Consider the following 17,824-nt stretch of genomic DNA (forward strand, 5'->3'; position numbering starts at 1 on the left):
ATTGGATTTCAATTAGAATTTTTAATAATACTTTTTTGCCTCTATATTATGTATTTACAACACATGTTCTTCTATTATTAACAATGAAGATTATTCAGAATTTTAAATATAGAATATACAGAATAAGAATAATAATAATTTTTAATAGTAATAGTTATTTATTGATTTGCTAAAATATTTACAGATACAATAAACATCTTGAGTGACTGCTTCTCTGGTTATAAGGATTGCGTGTGGTTGAGTGAGACCCACCTACTTCGAAGCTTGGGTTAGCTTTTGTGAAGTGAGTGGGAATTAGGCTTCACTATTTATGTTGTTGTTGTTGTTACTGTATATGCATGGGATGTAGGCATTGGATGCTGGTGATTTGTGATGTGTATATTAGTGTTAATGGTATATTAACCTTGTTGGCATATTTTCCATAGTTCGTGTTTTAATGTTCTGTAGTTATCTATGTGTTTTAAATTTCTTGGTAGGTTGTTGAGTTGCGTTGGTATCTGATGTGATCTGACAGAAGAACCGTATAAATTGTTGAAGAGTGTAGGGATGCAGAGAGTTGTTGTGGATCGTGTTATACGATATGTGTCTCTGTTGTTTCGATAGGTGATGTTGAAGTAATTCCTTGTTGACGTGATGTAGTATTTCAGGTTTTTAATGCTCAGAATTCTGTGTATCACCATGTGCTTGTCGGATATTGGTTGTTGCGTGTAAGGTGTCCAGATCACTGTTGACACGATTTTCCTGTGTAATGTTCCTAATTTTGTTAGGTTGCTGTTTGATGTGTTTGCATAGACTGTTATTCCGTATCTGAGTAGGGATTCGCAGATACCGTGATATAGGATTTTTTTTTTATGTTGGATGGAATAATGTCTTTAATTTCAAAGAGTTTTGCTGCGATAATCCGGAGTTTGGTGTATAGGTATTCTATATGTTTTGTCCATTTAAGGTGGTAATCTATATAGAGACCGAGGTATTTTGCATGTTACAGGTTTGATTTCGGAACATTGGCAGGTACTTTTCTTGTTAATGCAGCGGTATGTGCGACAATGTATCGATAGTGATGCGGGGCTCATGATTCTCCGATTGTGTATTATTAACATCTGTGTTTGGGAGCCGTTGATTAGAATTGCGTTCTGGTGGAAGTATATTGTGATTTCATTTAGATTTTGTTGTGATATCATTTAGGTCTTGTTGTGCTTTGTAGAGGGCCGTGTTGATGTCGGTGGGGATTGCTAGTAGTGCGGTGTCACCTGCGTACTGAAATATTTGCTTATGGATATGTTATGAACATTGTTAATATATATGTTGAATAGAGTGGGTAATAATATGGCACCTTGAGGGACGCCGTGTTTTATTTGTATACTCCGACTGTGACGTGTACCTATTTTTGTTTTTTGTGTCCTGTTTGAGAGGTAGTTCTTGAACTATGCTTGTAGTATTCGTCTTATACCTATATAGAATAGTTTATTCAGTAATATGTTATGTTCAAGTGTATCAAATGCTTTGATCATGCAGTATATGGACGCGGTACTTGTTTTTGTCGAGAGCTTTGTTTATTGTGTCGGCGATGTCTTCTAATAAAGTGATGGCGCTTTTTGTTTTCTGAAAGCTGTATTGGTTTTGTGAGATGATGTTGTACTTCTGTAAATAGTTCTGTAGTTTTGTGTGTGTTATTTTTTCTAGAATTTTTGGCCTGTAGTTCTGAGTATCGTTTCTTTTACTGTGTTTGTAAATTGGCGTAGTTTTCAGTTGTTGTGAAATAATGACTGTGTCAAATATTATGTTCACAAATCTTAAACTTATTGGATTTATTTGTTCAAGATGTGTTATAATGTCAGTGAGTCTTATTTTGTCTATTCCTGTAGTGGTCATTGGTTTTAGTTGCAGGAGTGCTTTTTTTCAGTTCCTGTTTTGTTACGGGTGGAAAATACATCGTTTCTGGTTGACTTTGTGTCGGTAGGTTGTTGTTGATCGTTGGTAGTTTGTCTTTTTTGAGTTGTATGATATTGTTTGTGAAAGCATTGTTGAATGAGTCTGCTAGTTCCTCTTGATTTGTGTCTTTACCGAAGCTTTTTGCAATAAAATCTTATGCTGAAGTTTTCTTTTATATTAATAAATAATAATAATAAAAATAATAATAATAAATATTTTATTTTTATTTTTTCATTGATTTCTAAAATGTTAACACAATTACAATAGTCATCTTTAGTGACATTCCAACTGGTAATTTTTCAAAATTCAGCACTAAGTGCTTCAAATGTGATTCATTTTCTGCATTGCTTTTCAATTAAAATCTTGGTAATAATACTTTTTTGCATCTATATTTACAACACTTGTTTTTCTAATATTAACAATGAGGATTACAAGGAATTGATGAAGAATGGATAATAATGATAATATTTTTTTTATTGTTTTTTTCAAATATTTAGATATGTACAATGATCATCTATTCAGTATATTATTTTATAAGGTTCAGCACTTTGTGCTACATATAATGAGATTTAAATAGTAATGATAATAACAGTTTTTTTTTATATATAACAATCGTAATAATAATTTACAATTATATTGTTCAGAGTTACATAAGTTGTATAATATTACATGTTGTGGTTAACTTTTTTTTTTTTTCAAGTTTGAAAAGGTGTGATTATACAAGAGTATTTACACATATGCAATCTAAATATTATATTTCCTTATTATCACAAACATACAGTGTAAACTCATGATTTACATTTCAAATATTTTTTTTTACATTGCATACATTTGTTACAGTTATTATACACATTACATACATTTGTTTACATATGATACATTACTTACATTTGTTTACATGTCATATTTACATTACGTACATTCGTTTACATATAATACATACATCGGTTTTCATGTGATACGTACATGATATGCATTTGGTTACATATGATACATCTTGGATGAGAACTAATTTCTTTGCTTTCATCCACGAAGCTTATAAGCTTATCTGAGGATGACACCAGTTGGTTATTATGTATTTTTTTTTTTTGCTGTGTTGAGAAGCTACGAAATCTATGATTGAGAAATTCGCGCACGCACACACACACACACACACAATAACTTGGAATGTATTGATGCGTCGCTGAACTGAAAGCCTGAACGAATATATTGTGTTTCATTAAGTTTGTATGGTATTTTGGGTGCGTGTTTCTTGTTCGTAGTATGTCCTTAGAGCTCTTTTCAGGCTATTGTAGTTTGTAAGGTTTCTGTATTCAAAAGGTAATTTGTTTATCATGTCTGGGATGTAGAAGTTTCGCGTGGCCTTTCCGTAGTGATTATTGTATTTATATGTGATATAATTAGTAGTCTGAGGTCTTGTTATATGGTATGTATTTCTAACTGTCCTGTAGTTAGCATCGAAATAATGTTTTAGCAAAGCTCCATAGTGACATAAATGTTTTGCTGTCAGTATTTTGAGTTCTGACATTGCAATGTTTATAAGGTCGTGATTTTCTCTTTGTTCCCAAAAGATCAGTTTTGTCATTTTGTACTGTAGCGATATTAATCTATTTAATTTGTAGGGTGCACAGAAAGCATACGTTGTTATAACGTATCTTAGTATATTTTGGCATAGTGCTTTGTATATTAGTGTTTTCAGGCGTATGGGAACTATGTCTTTTACCCTGTAGAGTTTGCCACTTATTGCTCGAAGTTTGTTGTGTAGATGGTTTATGTAGTTATTCCAGTTCATATCTGCATCGAAGTAAATTCCAAGGTATCGTATTGTTTCAACCTGAGTGGTTGTAGTGGTTTTGCTGCTCTGTGTGTTTTTTATGTTGGAAATTGGATGTTGGATGGTTATATATTTGTTACCAACTGGTTGAGTCAGTGCATTTCTGAATATCATTAATTTTGTCTTTTCTGAGTTTAGGTGTATGGAGTTTTTCGTGAGCCAGTCTATGATAAGATTTGTATCATTTTGCATATTTGTTAGGGCTATGCTTGCGTTATTATGAATGGGTATTATTGCTGTATTGTCTGCGTATTGGAATATCTTACCTTTGAGTGGTAATTGATTAATATCGTGCGTGTAAATGTTGAATAGAGTTGGAGAGAGTACAGCTCCCTGTGGCACTCCACAGGTTACTGGTAGCTCTCTGCTTCGGTTTGACCCGATACGCGTGATACGTGTGATAATAATATAATATATTATATATAATAATAATAATTGATATAAAATAATATATATAAATATGTAAATAATAATAATAATAATAATAATAATAATAATAATAATAATAATAATAATAATAATAATAATAATAATTTTTTAAACATTTTATTATGTCTCAGTATAAGTTACATACAATAATAATATTTACAGTATTTACAATAAGGATTAAACAAAATTTTTTTTTATGTCTCAGATGAATTGCATACATAGTTGCTGTAGTAATTATATATATATAATATTTATAACGCATTACAAGTGTGTATAACAGATACTTGCAAGCTAGTAATTTTCTTCCTCGAAGCTTAGCAGAGCTTATCTGAGGAAGATAATAGATGACAGAGGGTGGTGGTTTCATGGTTGTGTTCCTATACTGGTCACAAGCCAGGTGTTGATTTTACTGTTTGTTGGTACGTGCTTGAAAGACTTCGACTGCTATTACAGTTTAACTTATTTTTTTGTGTGCAAATAGGGTTGGATTTAGACATGGTGTGTTTGTTTCTTTGTGTTCTTGTAGTGATAGTTTTGGAGAGGGGGGGTTGTCATAGGCTTGTGTGTGTGTGTGTGTGTATGTGTGGCGGAGGAGAGAGAAACAGGAATTGCTCAAATTTGTATTCTCGCTATAATATTTATATAGTGCCTGTTTCAGCTCTCTGTATGTTCCTAGGTTTCTGTTGTCGAACGGCAGTTTGTTTATCATGTCAGGTACGTAGAAGTTTCGGGTGGCTTGGCCGTGATGATTGTTGTACTTATATGTTATGTAGTTTGTTGACTGTGGTCTTGTTATTTGATATGTTGTTCTGGTTACTCTATATGTTGGGCTGTAGTAGTATTTTACCATCACTGTGTAGTGGCGTAAGTGTTTCACCTTAAATATTTTGTGTTTTGTCTGTGCTTCCTGCATAAGAGTGGGTTGTTCCCAGAATATCAGTTTTATCATTTTATCTTGCAACCATTGTAGCCTGTTAAGTCTGTAGTCTGCGCAGAATGCGTATGATGTGATTGCATATCTCAAAATGTTTTCACATAATGCTTTATAGATTAGTATTTTTATGTGGGTTGGGGCAATGTCTTTTAATCTGTACAGTTTGCTTGCTATTATTCTAAGCTTGGTATGTAGGTAGTTTGTATGGCTATTCCAACTTTGATCAGCATCGGAGTGAAGTCCAAGGTAGCATGTTGTTTTCACCTGTGTGATGGTTGTGATTTTAGGTTCTGCACTTTGTGTATAGGAGGATGAATGTTTGATAGTGAGATATTTAGTTTCTATGAGCAGGGTTTGGGGGTTTTTGAATATCATTAGCTTTGTTTTTCCAGGGTTGATATACTGTATATGCCGTTTTCGGTTAACCAGTTAGTGATTTGATGTCGTGTTGCATATTTTTGTAAGCGATTTTTGCATTGTTGTGAATGGATACTATGGCAGTGTCGTCTGCATACTGGAAGATTTTACTTTTTAGGGGCAGTTGGCTTATGTCGTGTGTGTATATGTTAAATAGAATGGGAGATAGGACAGCTCCTTGCGGTACTCCACAGGTTACATGTACCTCTTTGCTGTGTGCTGATCCTATACGTGTGATGTGCTTTCTGTTTTTCGTGTATGCTTTAAACCACTAGAGTAGACGACCTCCAATTCCGATATGGGTAAGTTTCGTTAACAAGATTTTATGTGTTAGTGTGTCAAATGCTTTTGTTAGGTCAATGAATACCACTAATGTTATTCTGTTTTTATCCAATGCAGCGTTTATTAGATCTGTGAAATCTTCCAGGAGTGTTGCCGTTCCTTTATTTTTTTGAGGGCCATATTGTGTTTTGGGTATGATTTGAAATTTTTCAACGTTGTGGAGAGTTTCTGATGTACAATGCGCTCCATGATTTGGTTGATTACAGGCAGCGTGGCGATAGGTCTGTAATTACTTATTATGTTTCTTTTTCCCTGTTTGTGTTTGGGTGTGATTAATGCAGTCTTCAGTGTTTTTGAGGTATGTGTCCCGTTTCGAAGATTTTATTTATCAGTTTTTGTATAACTGGAAGTAGGTCGGTTGAGTGTTTCTTGATGTCTTTTGGTCTGATTCCGTCTATCCCCGGTCCTTTGTTAGGATTAATTTGTTGAATTGCCAGTGATAGTTCTTCTTTTGTTACTGTGGGGGAACCACATCGACTGGGTTGCTCGTGGACCTAGTGGAGAATGTTCGTTTGTGTGAGGAAAGGTTGTTTCTTGTAGCTTTTGGACAGATTTCATGAAGTGCTGATTAAATTTGTTTGCCAACTGTTTGAGGGATTTGGGGTCGCAGGCAAAGCTGTGTTTTATTGTTTCTGTGGCAGTGGTTCTGTGTATATTGTCAAGCATTTCATTAATCAGGTGCCAGGTTTCCTTTATGTCATTCTGTGCTGTTGTTAATTTGTTGCTGTAATAGTTTCTTTTTGCCGTTCGAATCTGGGTTGTTAGGAGATTCCGTTTTCTTTTGTATTCAGCTTTTAAAGCGATATTGTTCGGCGACTTCTTAAGTTGTTTCCATAGGGCATCTTTTCTTTGTATGTCTGTTAGTATGTTGTCTGTTATCCATGGATTTTGTTTCGTTTGGGGACGTATTTTTATTTTTGTTAATGCTTTGTTATATATTTTGTAAATGCAAGTTTAAGATTATTATATACAGCTTCAGCAGAGTCTAAAGATGCTATCTGCATCCAGTCTGTTTTTTCTGATTTCATCGTTCACTATTGCTTCGTTTACAATGCTATGATACTGTTTTGTAGTCGCAGTGATTTTTATGGGTTCTGGTTCAGTGTGTAACTGCAATGCTGTGAAATAATGGTCTGCTAGTTTGCATGTTATGACGGCTGCTGTGTGGCTGTTTGGAGGGGCCCTTATATTTATATGATCAATGCAGGTTGAGGTTGTTGTGTTTCCGACTATCTCTTCTCGTGTATACGACTGTATGGATGGGGTTATGTTATATGCCGATAATAGGTCTAGGTATTGTTCTGTGTTGTTATTTATGTTCCTAATGTTTATATTAATGTCTCCTATTATTATCAAGTATTTTGAGGTGCCTACTTTCGTGGCTGAAAGCCATCTGTTTAGTTCTTCTAGGAATTTTGTGGTGCTTAAGTTGGGTGGTCTGTATATTGCGTTTAATATCAGTAGTTTTCTTGTTTAATGTTTTTAATTTCGATGCATATGTTTTCTGCGTATTCTAATTTATAGTTTATTTCTGTTACTTCTAGTTTATGTTTGGTAAATATTATTATACCACCGCCTCGTTTTGTTTGTCTGCAGTGTTTGTGTTGTTGCAAGTGTGGCATTTGGTAGGAGGATGCCTCTTCGTTTGTCGTAGATACTTCAGTCAGTATTAAAATGTCTATTTCGTCTATATCTTCCTTCCGATATGCTATATAGATAATAATAATAATAATAATAATAATAATAATAATAATAATAATAATAATAATAATAAATATTATTATTATTATTATTATTATTATTATTATTATTATTATTATTATTATTATTATTATTATTATTATTATTATATTTTATTATTTTTTTTTATAATAATAATAATATATTTCTTGATTGCTAAAATATTTATACATACAATAAACATCTTGTGTGACATTGCACCTTATAATTTTACAGAGCTCAGCACTAAGTGCTGCAATTCCTACATTGGATTTCAATTAAAAAAATTTTAGTAATACTTTTTTGCCTTTATATTATGTATTTACAACACATGTTCTTCTAATATTAACAATGAAGGTTATACAGAATTTTTTGTATAATTTTTTATTTTTTATTTTTATTATTTTTTTTTTAAGTTTGAGAAAGAGTGATTATTCATACAAAAATCTGCATTTGCTTAGATGATTGGGGTAAGTTAATCCCGCCTACTTCGAATCTTGGGTTAGCTTTTATGAAGAGAGTGGGATTTAGCCTTCACTATTTGTGTTGTTGCTACTGTTTATGTATGGGATGTAGGCACTGGATGCTGGTGATTTATGATTTGTATATTAGTGTTAATGGTTTCTTAACTTTGTTAGTATATTTTCCAGAGTTCGTTTTTTAATGTTCTGTAGTTATCTACGTGTTTTAACTTTCTTGGTAGGTTGTTGAGATGCGTGGGTATCTGATGTGATCTCACAAAAGAACCGTATGAGTTGTTGAAGGGTGTGGGGATGTAGAGAGTTGTTGTAGGTCGTGTTATACGATATGTGTCTCTGTTGTTTCAATAGGTGATATAGAAATAATTCCTTGTTAATGTCTTATAGTGGTTCAGGTTTTTAATGCTCAGAATTCTGTGTATCGCCATGTGTTTGTAGGATTTTGTTGTTGCGTGTAAGGTGTCCAGATCATTGTTGACACGATTTTCCTACGTAGTGTTTCTAATTTTGTTAGGTGGCTGTTTGATGTATTTGCATAGACTGTTATTCTGAATCTGAGTAGGGATTCGCAGATACCGTGATATAGGGGTTTCTTTATGTTGGGTGGAATAATATCTTTAACTGCGATGATCCGGAGTTTGGTGTGTAGGTATTCTATATGTTTTGTCCATTTAAGGTGGGAATCTGTATAGAGACCGAAGTATTTTTCGTGTGTTACAGATTTGATTTCGGAACATTGGCAAGTATTTTTGCTGTTAATGCAGCTGCATGTGTGACAATGTATCGATAGTGATGCAGGGCGTATGATTCTTGGGTTGTGTATTATCAACATCTGTGTTTTGTTGCCGTTGATTAGAATTGCGTTTTGGTCGAAGTATGTTGTGATTTCGTTTAGGTCTTTTTGTGCTTTGCTGAGAGCTGTGTTAATGTCTGTGTGGACTGCTAGTAGTGCTATGTCATCTGTGTATTGAAATATTTGACTTCTTATGGATATGTTATGAACATCGTTAATGTATATGTTGAATAGAGTGGGTGATAATATGATACCTTGAGGTACACCGTGTTTTACTTGCATACTCCGACTGTGACATGTACCTATTTTTGTTACTTGTGTTCTGTTGGAGAGGTAGTTCTTGAACCATGTATATACAGTGTTCCTCTTATACCTATTGAGTATAGTTTGGTGAGTAGTATGTCATGTTCAAGTGTGTCAAATGCTTTGGTTAGGTCCAGCAGTATAAAGATGGCGTACTTGTTTTTGTCGAGAGCTTTGTTTATTGCGTCGGCGATGTCTTCTAATAAAATAATGGTGCTTTTTGTTTTCTGAAAGCCAATACGGCTTTCAGAAAACAAAGCACCACATTTAAGAATATTTAGGGATAATAGTTATATCCAACTAGTATTTATAGTTAACTATTTACATAATCCAATTATTCCTATTAACTATTGTTACGTCGTTGATTTTTTTTTATAAACTATACTTCTATTATTCCCAACTATACTATACTTCTATTTTTATGCCAACTAAGAATCAGATCTCTAATCTATCTCTCTGGGATCGTTTCCTTTTCGAACTCTGACAAAATTTGTTTGTTCAAGCTGCGCCAGTCAGAATCCTAGGACAGAAGAACTCTTGCCTCAGAGAAACCTTCCCAGAGTTCTGGAGCTACCTAACCTTGCTAAAAGTTTAAAGTGTCTGTAGAAATCTTAGCTTGCAGTCATGGCCTTATCACTCTAAAATTCCCTTATCTTCCCCTTATGCATAGGTTCAAACTTTTATGAGTGGTAAAATTAGTCTCATGCTCAGATTTACATAGTAAAACATGTTTATTAAAATTCTATTGAGTTTACAAATAGGTTTAAACATACCAAAAGCATATCATAATATCACTACTAAATCAAACGACAAACAATAAAGAAACACTCTAACTAAAGAACATACAACTAAAATCCTTAGGTTAAATAAAATAAATACACACTTAGCATAAAATACAAGTTCATAATTCCTAACTTCAAATGCCAACATAGGTCCCCCTCCACATTAATTAGGTCTCACACAAAATCATAAATCTCCAGATTACCAGTCCAGGTGGAACTAATAAATCACTAAGCATATTAATCACTAAAAATTTCTCTAAAGAATTGTCCATCATCCTTTCCAACAAAATTCTCGTTCACTCTTTTCCTCTAAACCCAATTGTTAATTGAGTAAGAAATTTCTGTACGTTACCACCGCCATTTAAGGTTGCCGTGTCCCTTTCATCCGTCCTTTGTCCTTAGATACCTTTCTGCTTCAGTGGGTTGCGTCCACGTGGAGATCACGCATAGCCGTTTTCAGCACTCTGCTGGGCAAACGCTCGTCTCGCTGGTCACTGTCGTTAGCCTGACCTCCTTCCAGAGGGAATCCTCCGCTGTCTCATCCTTATTAATCCTGATTACTAAATTTCTCCTCCTTATTACTTCCTTTAAGGTAATTCGAATACGTTCTCTTTTTACAATTTGTTTTTTTCACTAATAGCAAAAGTATTTCTTGGTCAGCATTGTATTCCTGTTAATTCTTGAATGAATGATCCTCTTGATGAGAAGGTCTTCATTCAAAATCTAACACTATTCTATTAATAGTTATTAGAAAGAGAGAGAGAGAGAAAGAGAGAGAGAGAGAGAGAGAGAGACAGAGAGAGAGAGAGAGACAGAGAGAGAGAGAGAGAGAGAGAGAGAGAACAAAATATTTAACAATAGTTAGGGAGAAAGTGCAACATATTTAAGAATATTGATTCTTCTCACCGCTCACTATTTTACTGTTCTGCGAATTTAGACATCCATCCAAGTATGATATATTTTTATCAGAACTAATTCAGAAGGTGAGTTGTTACAGTTATTGAATGCACGTGCATTTTGAAAATCACTGCATTTTTTTCTGCATAGTAAAGACATCTTGCGCGCTGCTATCCTTTGCAGAGATAGTTTAAGATCATAGGTGCAATTTTGAGTAAAGATATTAAAGAAATTATAATAAAATTACGTAAATGCTATCAAAATGATGTAAATCAGCATAAGTAAATCTGCTGCTTCAATACTAGTCCCTACCTTTTCCTTCAATACTAGTATTTTATCACACTAAGAAATTTAAAATTTTATATTTAGTCTTTTTTCAGTAAAAAAAAAAATATATAGATGGATGCTCCCAAAGTGAAATACGTAATTAATTACTTCTCTTGTGAACCGTTCAAATGTAATCAAAAACATCATGTCGCTACCAATCCACTCCATCGGCTAACAACCTCAGCTATACAGATGATATTATTAATAGTATTAGTAATATTAATAGACACATATTTAGACAAGGCGAAACAACACTCTGAGAAAATATGCAAAGCTGCAAAAATATTTGGATTGACAGTTAAATGAAATAAAACTAAAATACTCACAAATATTGTACAAGGTTCCATCATTACAGAACACAACCAACCTTTAGAAAAAAAAGTAGAAGACTTCCAGTACTTAGACTCAAATATAAATAATAGTGTATATGATATATTCTTAAGAAAATATAAACTCTCAATCAACACAGAAATCTAAGAAATATATCGAAATTTCCTCTCATTACCTTGGAAACAAAAGGTAATGCAACCTCTCATGGTTTACAAAGCAACCTATCTTCTTGTATCGTGGAGAAACATGAGATGGTTCCACCCAAAAAAGCAATAAAACCCATTAATAGCGTTACTTCAATCTGCTTAAGACTGTTACTCGGTTTTTCCTGGAAGGATCATATTCTTAATTACAGTATTTTAGAAGAAGCAAACCAAAAAACCTTGATTGAAACCCAACGCAGAAGTGAACTTGATTGACTTGGACATCAAATGAGACATCTTATTTCTCCATAATTTGACATCTTATTTTTACACACCTCCTCAAATGGACAAAGAAACGGAGAGGAAGACTAACTAAACAATTATTGCAGTATATTAATCACCTTACTAGCACTGATAACCTCTCTCTCTCTCTCTCTCTCTCTCTCTCCACGAGAAATAACTCAACTGGCTCAAAACAGAGATGCCTCGAAAACTACATATAATAATTAACTTTGTATTATTCCTATTTATTTAGTTCGTTTCCCTATTTACAAATTGTAAATTGTAAATAAACCATGATGATGAACAACACTAAATAGCGTACCCTCTACTTCCAATGAGCTGTGGATTCGAAACTCGTAATAAGCCCGGATGTTTGTAATTGTGTAATTGTTATTAGTGAGAGATGAATTTCTTCGTCTGAAAATACAAGCATCGGAGGAAAAGGTAGACTAGTATTGCAGCCGCAGATGGCAATTCAGCTAATGCTGATTTACATCATTTCTGATAGCATTTAAGTAATTTTATTATCATTTTCAGACACCTCATCTTCTGAATTAGTTCAGATGAAATGTGCATATATAATATTCATCAAAGCTTGATTTGCTTCCTCAGTCTTAAAAAAAGGCTGGTTATATTCCACTAATTCGGGCCCCTACCCAAGGGCCTATGAGTTGTGGAAATACTTTCTGAAAATGAAAGCTGTGCCGAAAAAAGCGGCCTTTTGCAGCTGCCCAATCTTTGATCCATCTAACTCGAGTACTTCTAGATGTTTTTTCAATGTTTTAGGGATGGCGCCTAAAGCACCATTATTATGGGAACAACTTTCGTTTTCTTTTGCCAGATTCGTTCAACTTCGATTTGCAAATCGCGATATTCTGTAATTTTTTCATTTTCTTTGTTGTCAATCCGACTATCTCCTGGTACTGATATTTCGATAAACGTAACACCCTTGTTTTCACTTTTTTCAACCACTATGATATCGGGTGTATTACATTCCAAGCTTTTGTCAGTCTGGATTTTGAAATCCCAGAGTATTTTAGCTTTTTCATTCTCAACCACTTTCTGGTGAACTTTATGCTTCCAATAGTCTTCAGATGCTTCAAACGCATACTTTTTACATAAATGCCAGTGGATTAACTTAGCTACGTTATCATGCCTTTTACGGTACTCAATTTGTGCGATTTTGCTGCATCCACTTATAATGTGGTCTACTGATCCACTTATAATATGGTCTACATCCCTAAACCACCCTATTCCAATTTTGGAATAGGGTGGTTTAGGGAGAGATTAATGTTCCATCAACAGAACCTGTAGTATCAAAGTAAGAAAGAATATTTGCACCTTTTTAAAACGAAACAGAAATTAGAAACTCACAATCAATAAAATATTACTTTCACTGAATAAGAATAAAAATATTATGAAAATCTAATTAAAATCTAAATAAATAATACATAGATCTTTCCCTCTTTTACCTTTACGGTGTCGAGGGTTTCTATTCCTTATAACTGCAACCGTTATACGAGAATAAGGTGGTTGGCCCTATATCTCCCAGTGCATCCTACGGCTGTAGAAGCGTTATGTTCTCAAGGTCAGTTTGCCGCCTGCTTGCTGGAAGAAAAATCACAGATAAACTGGGGAGAAAAAACCCTGCCTTTCTCGCCCAAGATCGGCTAACTTAGCTATGTCTGAGAAAGATCCTACACTCCTCACGTCAGCAAGGCGAATCGAACCCAGAACACTCTTCTCCAAGGCATATGGTTGAGAAGCAACCAACCAACCGGCTAACCACGTAATAATAAAATTATATTTTGTGAAATTTATCTTGCACTTCATTTACTTTTCATCAGTATCAATTCAATATCATTTCAATTTTCTAGTGAATAACATTTTCAACGAATTTTTTCTACGGTCTATAGTTCGCTCAATGAATTTTTCTGTGATGAATTTTCCTTGCGATGATTTTTTTTCTCGCGATGAATTGTTCGTGAATCTTTTGGGATTGGCAATCCCCTATAAAAATATTGCTATTCACCCACAGTGGGCCAGCAGTGAATTTATGGCCTAATCTTCCAAGATGAATGAAACAGAAATAAAATGGCCCTCATTCACAGGAGGCCAGAATTATTAGTGCCTACAGCAGGAGCAAGCAGTTAAACATGAAGGCCGAGGGTGCTAAGAATCCCTGGGTAACAGACAATGCTGCCATTGGAAACTAAACCATGGAACATTAAACTATAGGACTCGGAGCAGCGAAGCATGGCTAACTGAACTAACTGAAAAGCTAAAGCGACTAAAATGGGACATTCTTGGATTGTGTGAATTTAGATGGTGAAGAAGTTCTTCAATTAAAAAACGGAGACATATTATATTATAGAGGCCAATATAAGGAAAGAATCAGGAGTTGGATTCTTGATTAACAAAAAACTGAAGAACAGCATAATAGAATTTTACAGTATATATCTGATCGAATAGCTAGTATTTTGTTCAGAGCTCAAAAAGATATATTCTTAAGATCATCCAAGTCTATGCACCAACAATAAGTCACACTGGTGAAGAAATTAAAGCCTTCTATCATGCTGTATCAAAAATTTACAACAAAGGAAAACATCATTTCAGAATTATAATGGGAGACTTTAATGCTAGAATTGGTATAAAACCATCAGATGAAAGTTCAATGGGAAATTTTGGATATGGTAACAGATTATAGAGGAGCAATGTTAAAAGAATTTTCAGAAAAAGAAAAACCTCTACATCCTGAATTATATTTTCAAGGAAAAAAAACACATAGGAAGTGGACATGGCAAATGACAAAACTAGTGAAATTGACTTTATCCTCAGCAATAAGAAAAACATCTTTCAAGACTACTCTGCTTGAAACGCCTTCAACATTGGAAGTGACCATCATATGGTATGCAGTGAGATTCAAATAAACTGCCAAAAAGAAAGAAAAAAATGTTTCGAAGATCAAAGCAAAACATAGATGTACACACTCAACATTAAAAGAGATATATTCCATGAACTAAACAATAGATTTAAACATCTTATTATAGATGGCAATGCTGATTCATCAGAAAGTACTGACATTATTACCCAAAACCTTTTACGACGCTCACTTGAAATAGCTGGTACCACAAAACAGAAACAATACAAAATTTCTGAAGAAACAAAAACAGCTGATGAAGAAAGGAAGAGAAGTGAAATAAACCATCTCGTTGAGCGGATGCACAGACCTTTAGGTGCTTCTTCGTGGAGTAATAATTATGGATGCTGCAACTTATAGAGACGAGGTCCTGGACAGCTATCTTTCTCTACGCGGGGGCGTTATAGAAGAGATATTGATCCTACAAAATGATAATGCTCATCCTCATCGAGAGAAGCTCGTGGACCAATATTTTCAAAACAGATTACCGTTCGTATGTTCTGGCCAGCCAATATCACTGCTGATCTCACTCCTATTGAGGATGCCTGGGATGCTCTAGGCACACGTGTTGCTGCTCTCAACCCCCCCCCCCTGCCCATACCCTTGAGAGATGTAGGAGAGCTTTCGTGGAGTAGTGATAATTTTTACTAACTGAGCTCCTGGGCACCATTAGCAACACTATGAAACACCAATGTGAACGACATATCTGTTATAGTTTCTAGTTGAGGTACGTATTGAGGTACTCTCATTTTGACCTCTTATTATAAGTATTTTCTTCATGTACCAGTTTGTTTGAATTTTTATGAATGTTTCATTCGTTTACATCTTACAGCTCTTCACCGAAGTAAATAAAAATTCATCATGCAGTTTTTAAGTTATCGTGAGTTTTCTCTTTGTTCCTTAATTTGTGAAAATCAGTGCGTATATTGTAGTCCCGGCTTATCCGCGGGGGGGGATACGTTCCAAGACACCTCGCTCATACCTGAAACCGTGATAGTACCGAACTTTTTATATACTATGTTTTTTTCCTATACACACATAACCACGATAAGGTTTAATTTATAAATTAGGCAGAGTAAGACATTAACAACAAAAACTGATAATAAAATAGAACAATTATAACAACTTACTGTAATAAAAGTTATCTGAACGTGAATGGAATCTTAGCAATCTCAGCAAACGTTCTTTTTTTTATGATTTATTTATTATTTCACAGGTTGCGAACCACTGATGTTTAATTATCACTTTACGAAAATTAAATTTATAATAATTAAGTATCGGTATGTGTTTCAGCTGTTCACTGCATGGTGCCTAGCACTTCAGGACAACCTCCATTGAAAGTCCCTATTTCCACTTCAATTACATGTGCAGATGGAGACCCAGAAGGAACATTCCGTATAACGTGCCTAGCATCCGGACTTTGGTCACATGACTTCATAACATGTAATATGACAGGTAATAACTTGCTTAAGTAATAATACTAAAAATACTGTGCACTTATTAGTCTAATGTCAGAATATTCAGTGGAATAATTTATAATATAAACATTTTTCGTTTTTGTATTTGCAGGCTGTTTATATCCAAATATCACGGTTACGAATGGTGTGAGATTAACTCCATATAAGATAAGTTATGAAGCTGGTGAGATGATCACCTTTCACTGTTCCGATCCAAAAAAGTTTATTCCACAGGAATATCAGCAAATTAAATGTATGGGACTTAATAATTGGAGCAAAAACCCATTCGAGCTTGTGAAATGCAACCGTGAATAATATGTTGCCATATTATTCACGGTATTCGAAAGGATAATAAAATAGGATATGATTCACAGAACCGAAAGACGAACATAGATATAATAAATAGAACTAAACTTCCAACAAAAGGTACAATTCTTGGATAGGCAACTGAGTACTGTACTGTACTAAGCAACAACACCCAGAATTTCGCATACAGGTGAAGAGGCTCAAAATCGTGTCTGGAATGCAAGGTGATTTCTAAGGATTTTTCTCAAGATAAATTAGTCTATTTCATGCAGTTATGATGATGTGGTTTCTTTCGTAGTTATTTCTTCTTGTGAGTTTTCTTCCAGCAAAACAGTGAAATCGGAAGAACACGCAATTAGCAGCCATAATACTGGCCTCAAAGCCTTAATTGTTTCTTCTTCCATACTTTCAACCAAAACGTGCAGAATATGACTGTTAATATTCCGTTTCAAAAATGTTTAGCTACTCTACCCGATATTTTTTTAATATTGAGAGTACTAAAACCTAACGAGAATATTTATCTATTTTATTTGTAGGCTTTTTTTAAAAAAGACTAGATATCACAAATTGGAATAATCGGTTATTAAATTCAAATAGAAGAGCTATGGATAATAAACGTTCAAGATACTGTATTTAGTTGTTAGAACATTCTGTCAAATTTATAAATAAATGCAGAAATTCCAGTATTTGAGCAAATTCCTCATGTGTATCACACATATTACAACTGAAACTATTGTGATAGTTTCGGTTGTAATATATCTTCCTCATTATTTAACATCCAATTCAGATAACACTGCAAATTTTTTATAATCCTTCATATAGTGACAAGATATGCATTGAAGTTTTTCTGAGTTAAGGTCCGACACTAACATTGCAGATAAATGCGAACAAACAATCGTCAATAGTTGCACAGTTTTAGAGAAACTTCGTTTTCAGACAAACGAAGTATTGTATATGCATTCTCAATAGCAACAATTCAGCACTTTTCTCTTGTTGCTAAGCAACAAGAGAGAAGAGCTAAATAGACCGTGATTTATTTCCCGAATACAGTTAAACAGAATCTTGTGAATAATGTGAATAAAATTCTTAAATAGTGTTCTGTAAACGAAGACATGCTCGTTTTGCAAAAGCTGTACACTGGAGCTAGAACGGGAAATATGTCCTAATCCCCTTGGAAACACACAATTGAAAACGTTTT

At 34.1% G+C, this 17,824-nt stretch overlaps 1 protein-coding gene across 1 annotated transcript in view; it reads left to right on the plus strand.

Moving 5' to 3' along the window:
• LOC150110139 (uncharacterized) overlaps positions 1 to 17,312 on the plus strand; it is an 18,831-nt gene extending 1,519 nt beyond the window's left edge. Inside the window, exons 2-3 of the mRNA XM_090391722.1 lie at positions 16,157 to 16,318; positions 16,433 to 17,312. Coding sequence (XP_090247848.1) covers positions 16,157 to 16,318; positions 16,433 to 16,635 — 365 coding nt within the window. The 3' untranslated portion in view covers positions 16,636 to 17,312. The remainder of the gene's footprint in view (positions 1 to 16,156; positions 16,319 to 16,432) is intronic.
• The last annotated feature ends 512 nt before the right edge of the window (positions 17,313 to 17,824 follow it).

Source organism: Typopeltis vanoorti, chromosome 1 (assembly GCF_054136105.1).
Source record: "Typopeltis vanoorti isolate ZY-2024b chromosome 1, IOZ_Tvanoo_1.0, whole genome shotgun sequence".
Classification (NCBI taxonomy): domain Eukaryota; kingdom Metazoa; phylum Arthropoda; class Arachnida; order Uropygi; family Thelyphonidae; genus Typopeltis; species Typopeltis vanoorti.